This window comes from Myxocyprinus asiaticus, chromosome 14, assembly GCF_019703515.2.
Source record: "Myxocyprinus asiaticus isolate MX2 ecotype Aquarium Trade chromosome 14, UBuf_Myxa_2, whole genome shotgun sequence".
In the NCBI taxonomy this organism is placed as follows: domain Eukaryota; kingdom Metazoa; phylum Chordata; class Actinopteri; order Cypriniformes; family Catostomidae; genus Myxocyprinus; species Myxocyprinus asiaticus.
Genome location: NC_059357.1, coordinates 18,887,454 through 18,899,842, shown reverse-complemented (window position 1 = coordinate 18,899,842; position 12,389 = coordinate 18,887,454). Strand labels below are relative to the sequence as shown.

The 12,389-nt window shown below is 35.6% G+C and overlaps 1 protein-coding gene across 2 annotated transcripts; it reads left to right on the top strand.

Moving 5' to 3' along the window:
• Positions 1 to 99: 99 nt before the first annotated feature.
• Positions 100 to 11,348, top strand: LOC127451341 (cytohesin-3-like). Of its 2 annotated transcripts, XM_051715947.1 has the most exons (14): positions 100 to 203; positions 613 to 673; positions 1,596 to 1,675; positions 1,861 to 1,925; positions 3,501 to 3,567; positions 4,178 to 4,296; positions 4,402 to 4,482; positions 4,627 to 4,739; positions 5,780 to 5,928; positions 6,855 to 6,966; positions 7,101 to 7,177; positions 7,439 to 7,510; positions 8,029 to 8,183; positions 9,174 to 11,348. In XM_051715947.1, exons 1-14 carry the CDS (start codon positions 198 to 200, stop codon positions 9,256 to 9,258), a joined length of 1,242 nt encoding a protein of 413 aa, XP_051571907.1. In that variant the 5' UTR covers positions 100 to 197; the 3' UTR covers positions 9,259 to 11,348. The 2 variants fall into 2 exon arrangements, with proteins under 2 accessions (XP_051571907.1, XP_051571908.1); XM_051715948.1 differs by lacking the exons at positions 100 to 203; positions 613 to 673; positions 1,596 to 1,675; positions 1,861 to 1,925 and adding an exon at positions 2,343 to 2,685.
• Positions 11,349 to 12,389: the final 1,041 nt, after the last annotated feature.

The window sequence follows — 12,389 nt, the reverse complement described above, 5'->3', positions numbered from 1 at the left end:
TACAAAGTTCTCAGAATTGCAATGTCATAAGTTCTCATTCACATTTGACAGGCTGACATGAATTCTCAGAGCTCAGGCGGCTGTCATTCATGACGGTGACGTCACGCTCCTCGCGCAAGAACTCAGCGCGTATCCATCAATTAAACAGCATTTGACATTAACATGCCGTACGAGTACCTGTTCACTGAATTACACATATGAAGGTATGCTTTTTGACCACTTTCTTTCATTTTTGATAAGACTTTATAGGCTGTAACCTCCATTTATATCGCTACTTTGTAGTTTATTTAACGCAAGGAAACGTTTTACAGCCATACCTTTCAACGTCTCAACAGCCTTACCATTGTCAGCCTTAATAAAATAGTCTTTTATTTAAAGGTTTATCACGTCATTACGTTCGACAGTGCATAGAACATTGGGATGAATTATTTTAGGCTATACAATATATACTGTATGTACGCTGCTGGGATTTTAAGAAATGTATCATAATATTTTATTTTATACATTTTAAAGCAGTTTATTCGTAATCTAATATAGTAATAGCAACGCATGCAGCACTCACTTACTCTGAGTTTGCACTACTATGACACTGATTTTTACTGTTTACTGCAGTCCCCCTCCAGCACAACAAGCATGGGAACCCAAAGAAAGGACAGCTTCCTCTGGGGGAAAGGTATGAGCTTCCTTCAACATTTGCTTAGCTCAGCTGTGGACAAGTTGGAGTTTGTGCGAAGTGCAGTGCACCTGTGACATCACCTTCTTCAATCAAACTTGCTTATTTGGTAGACTGAAGAATAGTTTGTAATGCTTACAGCATGTGTCTGGTATAAAGGCATCAGCAGTCAGTGATCAAATGATGGACATAAAAGGTTTGTTCACCCAAAATTGAAAATTCTGTCATCATTTACATACATTCTTGTTGTTCCAAACCCATATGTCTTTCTTTCTTCTGTGGAACACAAAATTAGTTCTTAAGCAAAAAGACAGTCTCAGTCACCATTCACATTTATTGTGTGGAAAAAGATGTATTATGTAGGTTAAAAAGTCATGCAAAACCGATGTCTTGGGAAGTTTGTGGTTTGGAATTATGCAGTATTTGTATGCTTTTTCCATACAACGGTGACTGAGACTAACATACTGCATGACATCTCCTTCTGTGTTCCATAGTCCTACATGTTTAGAACAACTTGAGGGTAACTTGGAGTAAATGATGTCAGAATTGTATTTATTTTGAGGTGAACTATTCCTTTGATGTACTGATTTGTATAATTTAAGAGTGCTGGATGTCAAATGAAAACATAAAATTCACTTATTGATAAAATAATCACATACCATAGAGCAACTCACTGAAATTATATGAAGTATTATAAATATTTCAGTGTTGTGTCAATGTATCCACTAACAGGCCAGAAATACATTTTATGTGGTCTAGTTCTCCAAAACAGAGGTAACAGAGACTGTGTGCATTTAGTGGAAGCTAGATTAGGTTTCTCTCTATCTCTCTTCAATTCCTCTTCTGCGTAAGTGTGACATCAGGGATCTGATGTGAGATTGTTGCTAACTGTTGATATTTTTGTGTCTCATATCATCCTCAGCACCTTTAGCTTTCGGTCCAAATGAGAAGCGGCAGACTGACGTCAATGTCCATAAGCACGTAATACTAGATGATATACAGGTATATGGCATCTCAGTCTCATTCAACATACGCTTATTTATGTTGTTCATAATAAATGCTTGTTAAGTATATCAAAAAAGTCACACAAGACCAAAGTCTTGGGAAGTTTGTGACTTTGGAATTATGCAGTGTATAATACTATTTAAACAAAGTTCTGGCTGACCGCTGTCCTTTCTCTCTGGCAGAAACTCAGACTGGAGATCGAAAACATGATGACAGAAATTCAAACGATGGTGGCTGATGATAAGAAGTGAGTATTCACCGCTAACAATAAGGTCTGAATTACCATGGCAACAAGAAAGGGAATTGCTAAACCCAGTGTTTGGACATTTCACAAACTAATTTCCAAGTTCCTATACATAATTTGCTGTGCAGTTTCTTTCTGTACCTCAAATGACAATGTTTAATCATATCAACTTTTGATAATGATCACATCAGCAATATTTCACTTGGGTTTGTTCACACCACTGCTTATATTCTGGGTTCAATACAAGTTAAGCTCATTTGACAGCATTTGTGACATAATGTTGATTATCATAACAATGTATTTTGACTTGTCCCTCCATTTCTTTTTTTTTCTTTTATTTTATCCCCTTTTATCCCAATTTGGAATGCCCAATTCCCACTACTTAGTAGGTCCTCGTAGTGGCACAGTTACTCACCTCAATCCGGGTGGTGGAGGACAAGTCTCAGTTGCCTCCGCTTCTGAGACTGTCAATCCACGCATCTTATCATGCGGCTCGTTGTGCATGACACCGCGGAGACTCACAGCACGTGGAGGCTCATGCTACTCTCCGTGATCCATGCACAACTTACCACGCGCCCCATTGAGAGTGAGAGCCACTAATCGCAACCACGAGGAGATTACCCCATGTGACTCTACCCTCCCTAGCAACCAGGCCAATTTGGTTGCTTAGGGACCAGGCTGGAGTCACTCAGCACACCCTGGATTCGAACACGCGAATCCAGATGTCCGTGTCTTTACTCGCTGAGCTACCCAGGCCCCCAAAGTAAGTGCTTTTATAAAGTTATAAGCTTCACATTTCTGCCTTTAAACCCTCCAAAAATTGGCCCCATTTACTTCTATTGTAAGTGCCTCACTGTAACCTTGAGTTTTGCTCTTTTTTTTTATTTTGTTTTTTTTTTTAAAGAAAAGGAGGGACAAGTTCAAATAAATGTTTGTGGTAATCAACATTGTGCCACAAATGCTGTCGATTGAGCTTAACTTGTACTGAACCCAGAAGTTTCCTTTAAGGTTAGAATGCAGAGGAGTCAGATTTGCAGTGACTAAAAAGAAAGCATGTAGTGGAGTATCTGTGATTAATTCACCTGCTTCCACATAGTAATCTGAATTCATGCACACCAATATGCACCTGTAGCATCAGGAAAAGGTGCTTTCGATCTTTTAGTCTGGGAATACATCCCTGTGTGTGCATCTGAGTCTTTCCGTATGTTCTTGAATTGAGTTTGACCAGTCTCAGTTTTTGTGCACATCGCAGTACACTGACGATGTGTGTGGGCTTGTATCTGTTTCCTGTTCATTGGTATCAATTTTATGAGAAGAGGTTTGGCCCTAAATGTGACATTGCTAATTCTACACATGGACATGCTAGCAACAGAAAATTATGAGGGAGGTTATATGTGTCAACCTTTAAACTACACATTCATCACACACACACACACACACACACACACACACACACACACACACACACACACCACTTTTAGCTGAATCAATATTCTATTCTAGATTCTAACATTCTAAATAAATTATGCAGAACAAATGAATGCATTTCATTCTTGTGTCAATTATTTCCCCCTCTAGTAAAAACATTATGAAGAACAAGAGAATCCAATGTGGAAAAAAGAAGTTTAACATGGACCCAAAGAAGGTATGAACCATCATTGCTGTAAGAATTATTTGTCGGTAAGATGAGTCAAAACAATGCATGCAATGTAACAAAGTGATGCATGTAAGGTAACAGCTTCACAACTGCAAAACTAGGTTAGAGGAAGAGGGGGTGGAGAGAAACAGAGAAAGAAATGTAGAACCACATCCTGTGTTTTCTGTAGAACAAGTGAGCTGAAGCCTCACAGCATTTTCCAAGTAGCTCATTCTTCATGGTCAGTATGTTTAAAAAGAACTTCAATAGTCCAGTTTCAATTATACTTCAGAATTTGTGAAGGAAGCCCCCGTCTCACACAATATTTAGTACTGTATCATATGCATCCTGCATAAACAAGGTGTTTTGTTTCCTGTGTTCCAATGTGTGTGTAAGTGTCTCAGATTCTCAGATAAAAATGTGTCCCGTGCAATCGAGGTACAACCTCATTTGCTATTCGACAAACAGCCAATCATGCATCTCCTCCTCTAGTGTGCAGGATCTATATCTTATAAGCTGCTTCTTAATGAATGGTTGGTAACAGTGGTGCCAGTGGTCTGTGGTACCAAAGCTTTGTTATTATAATACATTGAGGTTAAATGTGTGTGTTTATTTCCAGGGTATCCAGTACCTTGTGGATAATGACCTGTTGGGGTGGAAACCAGAAACTGTGGCGGAGTTCCTCTACAAAGAGGATGGCCTCAATAAAACAGCTATTGGCAACTTTTTAGGAGAAAGGTAGGATGATGTGATGATGGTATTTTCCTTTAAATACTGATAGTGGCTTTTTAGTCTGACCTCTGATGAATATTCAGAAACAGATGTTTGCTCGTATGTCCTCAGGGAGGAGATCCACCTTCAGATCCTGCAAGCTTTTGTTGACCTTCATGAGTTCTCAAACCTTAATCTGGTTCAGGCTCTAAGGTCAGTGGAGGAGCTCTTCTCGTTTTATTTTCATATCTACACCGTATTAACATATGTTCGATTATATATTGACAATATGTTACTCATTCACCAATTTTTTGGGTCTCGAACGGTTTGGTTGAATCTTGTTGTATGTGGACACAGGCAATTCCTGTGGAGTTTCCGTCTGCCTGGTGAGGCTCAGAAGATTGACCGTATGATGGAGGCTTTTGCTCTTCGCTACTGCACCTGTAACTCTGGAGTTTTTCAGTCCATAGGTAGTTTAATTCTGCATTTAGAGGATAGGTTAAGTGTTTTCAGGCCACATCTTATTAAAACAGCTCTTCCCAAACATGAATACTTGATTTTCACTGGTTGCTGTAGTTTCGAGAAACATATTTTTTCTGTGTCACATACTGTATATTGAAGGTTTTAAATGAATTCCCAGCATTCAAAAGCTGAAAAATACAGTAATGTGCAAAAGTTTATGGCACTTGTGAAAAATGTTGCATAGTGAGGATGTCTTAAAAAATAATGACCTAAATAGTTTTCATTTATCACTTATTGTCATACAAAGTCCAGTAAACATAAAAAAGCTTAATCAATATTCGGTGTGACCACCTTTGCCTTTAAAACAACACCGATTCTCCTAGGTACACCTGGACACAGTTTTTCTTGGTTGTTGGCAGATAGGATGTACCAAGCTTCTTGGAGAATTCGCCACAGTTCTTCTATCTACTTAGGCTGTCTCAATTGCTTCTGTCTCTTTATGTAATCTCAGACTGACACGATGTTCTGTGGGAGGCTTTGTGGGGGCCATGACATCTGTTGCAGGGCTCCCTGTTCTTCTATTCTAATCTTTTCTATTTGCAAAAGTAATATTTGGAAGTCTAACATTTATATTTCCTATTGACACACTAAAGCTGAAGATATAAATAACCATCTTAAGACAAATGCTTTTATGAAACATCTTATGTGCCTAAGACTTTTGCACAGTACTGTATATATACAGGGTATATTTAAACTACAGTGACATTGTGCTTCTATTTACATGATATAAAACAACCACTTTAATAAGGTAGAGGTGACAACACAGCACCCTTTTAAACTCAGCTCATTAATGTTTCAGTCAGTTATACCAGAAAGTATGCTAAATGATAAATAATACCCTCATCCCTAACTAAACTGTTGACATTTCTGCCATGCACCATCCAGACAAATCGTGGACTATATTCGTGTAGACATTGGCAACTACTGTGTATAACAAGTATGTTTGTTTGTGTGTGTGTGTGCATGTGTGCATGTGTGGGTGTAACAGACACCTGTTACATTCTTTCCTTTGCTATCATCATGCTCAACACAAGCTTGCATAACCCCAATGTGAAAGACAAGACCACACTAGAACGCTTCATCAGCATGAACAGAGGAATCAACAATGGGGGAGACCTTCCTAATGAACTGCTTGAGGTAAGAGCAGACATAAGGTTTAATTTTCTCTTATATTCCACCTTAAAGACATAGTTCACCCAAAAATGAAAATTCTCTCATCATTTACTCACCTTCATGCCATCTAAGATATGTATGACTTTACATCTTCTGCAGAACACAAACAAAGATTTTAAGAAGAATATCTCAGCTCTGTAGGTCCTTACAATGCAAGTGAATGGTGACCAGTCTTTTGAATCTCCAAAAATCACATAAAGGCAACATAAAAGTAATCCATATGACTCCAGTGGTTATTTTCAGAAGCAAAATTATGTGTGAAGAGTGAGAAACTGACCAATATTATTTTACTATAAATATCCACTTCACTTTCAAATTTTGAAAATGGAGATTTATGGTAAAAAAAGACTTGAATATTGATCTGTTTCTCACCCACACCTATCATATTGCTTTTGAAGACATATATCAAACCACTGGAGTTGTATGGATTTTTTTTATGTGGTTTTTATGTGATTTTTGGAGATTCAAAGGACTGGTCACCATTCACTTGCATTGTATGGACCTAAAGAGCTGAGATATTCTTCTAAAAATCTTTGTTTGTGTTCAGTAGAATAAAGAAAGTCATACACATCTAGGATGGCATGAGGGTGAGTAAATGAGGACAGAATTTTCATTTTTGGGTGAAATATCCCTTTAACCAGGCCAAAAAAAAAAAAAAAAAAAAGATAGTTCCAGTCCTTAATATAGTAAGGACCTTGAAGCCATGCTATATTGTGAATATAATCATGGCTGAAAGGATTTTAGGCACTCACAAGGACCTAGCTGTGATTTTATTCACAATATAGCACATTCTATTGTGCCTTTTTATAGACCACTGACGATGACATGATTTTGTCTAATTAATTATGAGCAAGTGTTGATAATTTCTCTTTGTCTGGTACATTTTCTAGAAACTTTATGAGAGTATTAAGAATGAACCATTTAAGATCCCAGAAGATGATGGGAATGATCTTACTCACACCTTCTTCAATCCTGATCGAGAGGGTTGGCTTCTCAAAGAGGGTGTGTTACTCTTCAGGACTGTAATAAAAGATAGCTTGATCCCTTTTATAATAGATTCTTTAGTGTGCATTTCAAATGTTTTTTTGTGTTCTTTGGAATTCTGAATGTTTGTAACAGTTCTGTGTATTTCAAAGGTGGCAGAATAAAGACCTGGAAGCGGAGATGGTTCATTTTGACTGACAGCTGTCTCTACTATTTCCAGTATACCACTGTAAGTCTCTAACTTTACAAAAATGCCAAGCATATAATTTTAACTCTTTAATTGCATTTATCTGCTGAAAGTGAATTTTGTCAACATTTAGGAGTGCACTAGCATATAGTGTAGATGGCCTCAAAGCAAACACACATGAACTAAAAGACACAAGTCTATTTTTGATATCATGGGGTCTTTTACATCAGTATAAAATTATTGTTTTTCCAATTTGGATTAATAAGAGTAATAATTAAACACAAGTCTTTTTACACTCTTTAGGACCAAGAGCCAAAAGGTATCATCCCTCTAGAGAACTTAAGTGTTAAAGAGGTGGAAGACACACACAAACAGGTACTTTTTTAAGAAATTTAAATTCCACCCAATGTATTAACAATTATCAATAGCCCCGTTCACAATAACAACGTTTTCCAGAAATGTTACTGCAATTTTCAGGTAAGAGATCATTTGTGAACAAGACCCTTTTGAAAATACTGGTAAATTTTGCTCTGGCAATTTCCCTTAGTGAGAAGTTATATCACTTAGTACCTATAAATGTCCATTTTGTTGGTGTGAATAGCACATGTGGTACATTTACCAGTAAAGGCAACCCAACTATTTTCCAATAATTTACCTGGTCGTATATGTGAAAGGGGCTATTGATCCAATAAATAGCATGTTTCTCTAAGCACTTTAAGTTTATATTAGTCAACCATGATTTATAACTGTACCTCTGTAAGCTGAATCTAGATTTGCTTTGAAGAGTCTCACTGCTCAGATCCTGATTTCTATAGCCACTTTGTAACCATCGGGTTGAACGGTTCTTGTTGCGAAACCATGCTGTTCCGTACTGATCAACGTTGTGTGTTTAGTTCTGTTTAGAGTTGTTTAGCCCTCATCGCAAAGGGGAGATGATAAAGGCTTGTAAAACAGAGACAGATGGAAGAGTTGTGATGGGTAAACACCAATCTTACAGACTCAGTGCTGCATCTGTTGAGGAACAAACAGAATGGATCCAAGCCATCAGGTACCAGAAAGCTCACCTGTCAACAACACCATTCTGCACTGCATGGCAGTTTAGTCCACTGGAAAATACTGAAATAGGGGAGACCAGGGCTAGTTGTCATACTTTTTACTCCAGTGAAAGTCAATTTCTGAATGGACACACAGCTTAAAGCCTTGGCTAAAAAATATCTATTGAACATTTCCACCGTTATTGCCCAGGGGAGAACAAAACTGTTCATTTAACACATGTTGACCTTTTCTGACAACATGACCAAACACAGATTAGGGTGACATTGTCACAGTGAGACCAATGAACGGCCTATTGTTTGCTTTTAAGCTAAATTTAAACAGTAAAACAATTTAAGAAACACACAATAATATTATAATCAGTTTTATACATTTATAAAATGTAAAACAGATGTGACAACCTGCCCTGATAAAAATGTAAAAACATGCCCCCACCTGATACCTTTATTCTGACAGCACACTTTTTGGTTAAAAACAACCTTCACTATTTTGTTGACACTTTCTTGAATATATGCTAATGTGGTTTAATTGTGCTGACTTGTAAACCCAACAGTTATAGCACAGATATGATGATATACAAATTTTTGTTTGGAGGATAGAATTCACAAAAAAAAATTGTAATTTAAGTGAATGTTGAACAAGGTGTTTGAAACCACCATCAAACCACTGCTAGGGAAAACACATTTGTGTATTTTGCCTTTTGACTCAAAAGCTTAGTTACATTTGTATAGGCTTGGTTTTAATACTATGCCTGTACTGTATAAGATCTTTCATTGGTGTAGCAATGTATAGAACTAGTTCATGGGAAAGAGGAAGTCATGTTCATGTATGTTAACAAACATTTTCTCGCATTATGTGTAAACTCAGTTAATCATGCTTCAAAATATTGTTTACAAAATAGCCATGTATATTGTACATGCTTTCATTTGCAGAGGAACTCAGAAAACTGCTCTCTCAGTCTAACTGCTTCCTCTCTTGTTCTCAGAGCCTGCATCACAAAAGACCCATTTTATGACCTGGTATCTGTATGCAAGAAGAAGGTCATCAACCATATTGAACACCATGAGTGAGGCAGACTTAAAGGACAGATTAATGAAAAGTTGAAGTAAGGAGGTCGATCTGTTTAAAAAATGTTGCTCACAGACTAGAGCCACTGGAACATTCAAGAGTTTGGATCACTGGACTGAGTGAGCAGCATGAAATGATGAATGAGGTTCTACAGTAGGTGCTACAGTAATTCTCACCCCACCCTATCACCATGCATGGGTCACAGCTGCTACATTTGCAGCCTCGGGGCTTGGTTAGGCGGTGGTGTTGTGGTCAGGAGTTCTGTGAGAAGCTATTTTCATATTTATTATAACTTACGAGAAATGATACAGTGAAATCGCTTGCAAGTGACCCTTGGAAATATTTTAGTTTCTCTCTTTTATTTGTAAATTTCTATGTATTTGCAGATATTTTTTTTTATTTATTTATATTTTTTTTTTTATAGTTTCTATAAATTAATTTTCTGTTCCTGTTTAAGTGAGGGATTAAAACACAAAATGTAATTTTAGTATCTAAGCTACATTTCTAAACATGTACTAAGCTATTTATGCTTTGATGTAAAATTTGGCCTGCTTTATTTTAATATTTTTTCAATTTGATTTAACACCTTTATTACTTTCTGATTCTAAGATTAACCAAAAAAGGAAAAAATAATAATCAGTGTGTATCTTGTAAATATTTTAGAATTCTGGTGCCATTTAGCATTAATGCTCATCAGGTGGAAATTGTCCATATTTTGTACATAATAAATGGTTTATTTAATAAATGTGTCCTTATTTGATTGTAAGATTTTGTAATTTCAGGGCACTGAAAAAAAATCAGTGACACTTTACAAAAAGGTTGTATTTGTAAATAGTTTACATTAGTTAACAGACTAACAATGAAAAATACTATTACAGCACAACTAAATACTATTATGCACAACTTTTCATGTTATATGTATTTCAACATAAATTAATACATTTTTACAATTAAAAACTGTATACATTAACATTAGTTAATGCATTATGAATTAACATGAAATTACAAAGAACTATTTTATTTTCAGAAATCAACATTAACCAAGATTTATAAAAAAATATATTGTTCATTGTTCATGATACCTAATGTAAAAAATAAAATAAAAAATACTGTAAAGTGTTACAGATAAATTTGTACATTGTAGTAGTCCATTGCCTGTCCTTACAAAATCATTATGATTCACTTTACAAGCCTTGTTTTCACCAAGCAACACACGTTTGTCCAGCAGATGGAACTGTTTGCCAATCTTTATAACGCAAGATTCGAGATGTACAATAACCTCTTCAACAGTCTAACAACATATAACTATGTTTGTGAAAGAGTAAGAAATAATATCATTAGTTTGTAACTTTATATGAATAAACCTTTTTATTTATTTTTTTTTCTATTTTTTTTTTTTTCATTTAGCACTCTTTTTGACTCTATGTTTAGTCTACTTAGGTGAATATGTTAAATTACCAGGTTGTCAAACCTGAAACACGAGAGACTTTTACTGATACACTTAAGATGACAATCTTCTACAGAAGAAGAAAAAACCTCTGCAAAATCTGATTTGCACTTGTGGTCTACAAGAGCAAACTCCCCTCTTCCTGTGTATCATTTCCTTTAACTCTCTTCCTTTATCTCACATCTATTCATCCCTTTTTGATTTTGTATCATTTTCCCAGTAAGATTACAGAACTCCTCTCGCTGGTACTTGTACTTTAAAGTACAATACTTTTCCAGTCGAGCGCTATTTGGTGATTGACATAGACAACATGAGTCTGGCTCATATTTGAAAAAAGTACTCTTTTGTCAAGTCTGAATTTTTGTGTTTATGCTTTAACCAATGTGTAATCAATGAAACTGTTTGGTTTCACAAACAGTATATGCTTAAGTAGCACAAATTATAATACTCTTAACAAACATGGGAGGGCGAGTGTCACACCTACATTAGCCAAACAGAGATGTTGACTCCTCTCTGATGTCAGAATGTCAAGTATTGTAAGCACATTGGCACAGCTCTGTGTTTGCTTTTTTTTGTTGTTTGTGTTCAAGCCACAATTCATCTATTGTCCACTATTGTGTTCTTTATGGGTGGACTATTAAGTGTTACCTGCAAAATAAAAGAAAACAATAAAACTCTTGTACTTATTGACCATTCAGTCTTGTCCATGCATTAGGAGCTTGTAAGATAATGTAAGTTGTCTTTTCAGTGGTCAAATTTGTCATTTGAATTGAATGAGGATGAATGGAATGTTTAGAAATGCCATTTAGACAGTTTTTTTTCTTTTATTTACTGTAGCCTATCACACATGGAGCTTCTCCAACAGTATAGGGTGAATTCAAGTAAACTGGGCAACATTTTGACAATGATATGGCTGTTATCGTTTGGCTCAATTGCTCCCAATTGTGTTTGTAACAAAAGAACTGCGATACACACATAAGTTCATATTATAATTGTATCAAGCAGGTGTTGTTGCTTTCACATTGGTGGCCAAACAGCTGCTGCATTAAACAAATGATGTATGTGTACAGGCTTGGCTATACTTGTGAGAGACATACTGTACTTGTGAAAATGTCCTCACTAATATAGTGAAACAAACATGAGTACTACATATTAAGCTTTAGATAGGGAAAATCTGGGTAACACTTTACATGAAGGTTCCATTTGTTAACAATAGTTAATGCATTAGGTATCATCAACAAACAATCAACAATTTATTGTTTATTAATTATTGTTCATTGTTAGTTCATGTTAGTTCATAGTGCATTAACTAATGTTAACAAACACAAATTTTGATTTTACAAATGTGTATGTTGAAATCAACATTAACTAAGATTAATAAATGCTGTAAACAATATATTGTTCATTTTTAGTTCATGTTAACTAATGTTGTTAACTAATGTTAACAAATGGAACTTTATTGTAAAGTGTTACCAAAGTGCTCCCAAAAATTTGATAAATCTGACAAAATCTCCCTTTAGAGACATTTGGGGACGTCCTCATTTGGAAAAGTGATTCATAATATTTTGTTTTATAACAAAACATTATAAAAATAGCTATTTTTTATATATATATATATTTTTTTTTTTCAAATATTCTTCAAAAAGTATACTTTTAGGAGTTTGTTTTACTTTTATTTATTTTAAA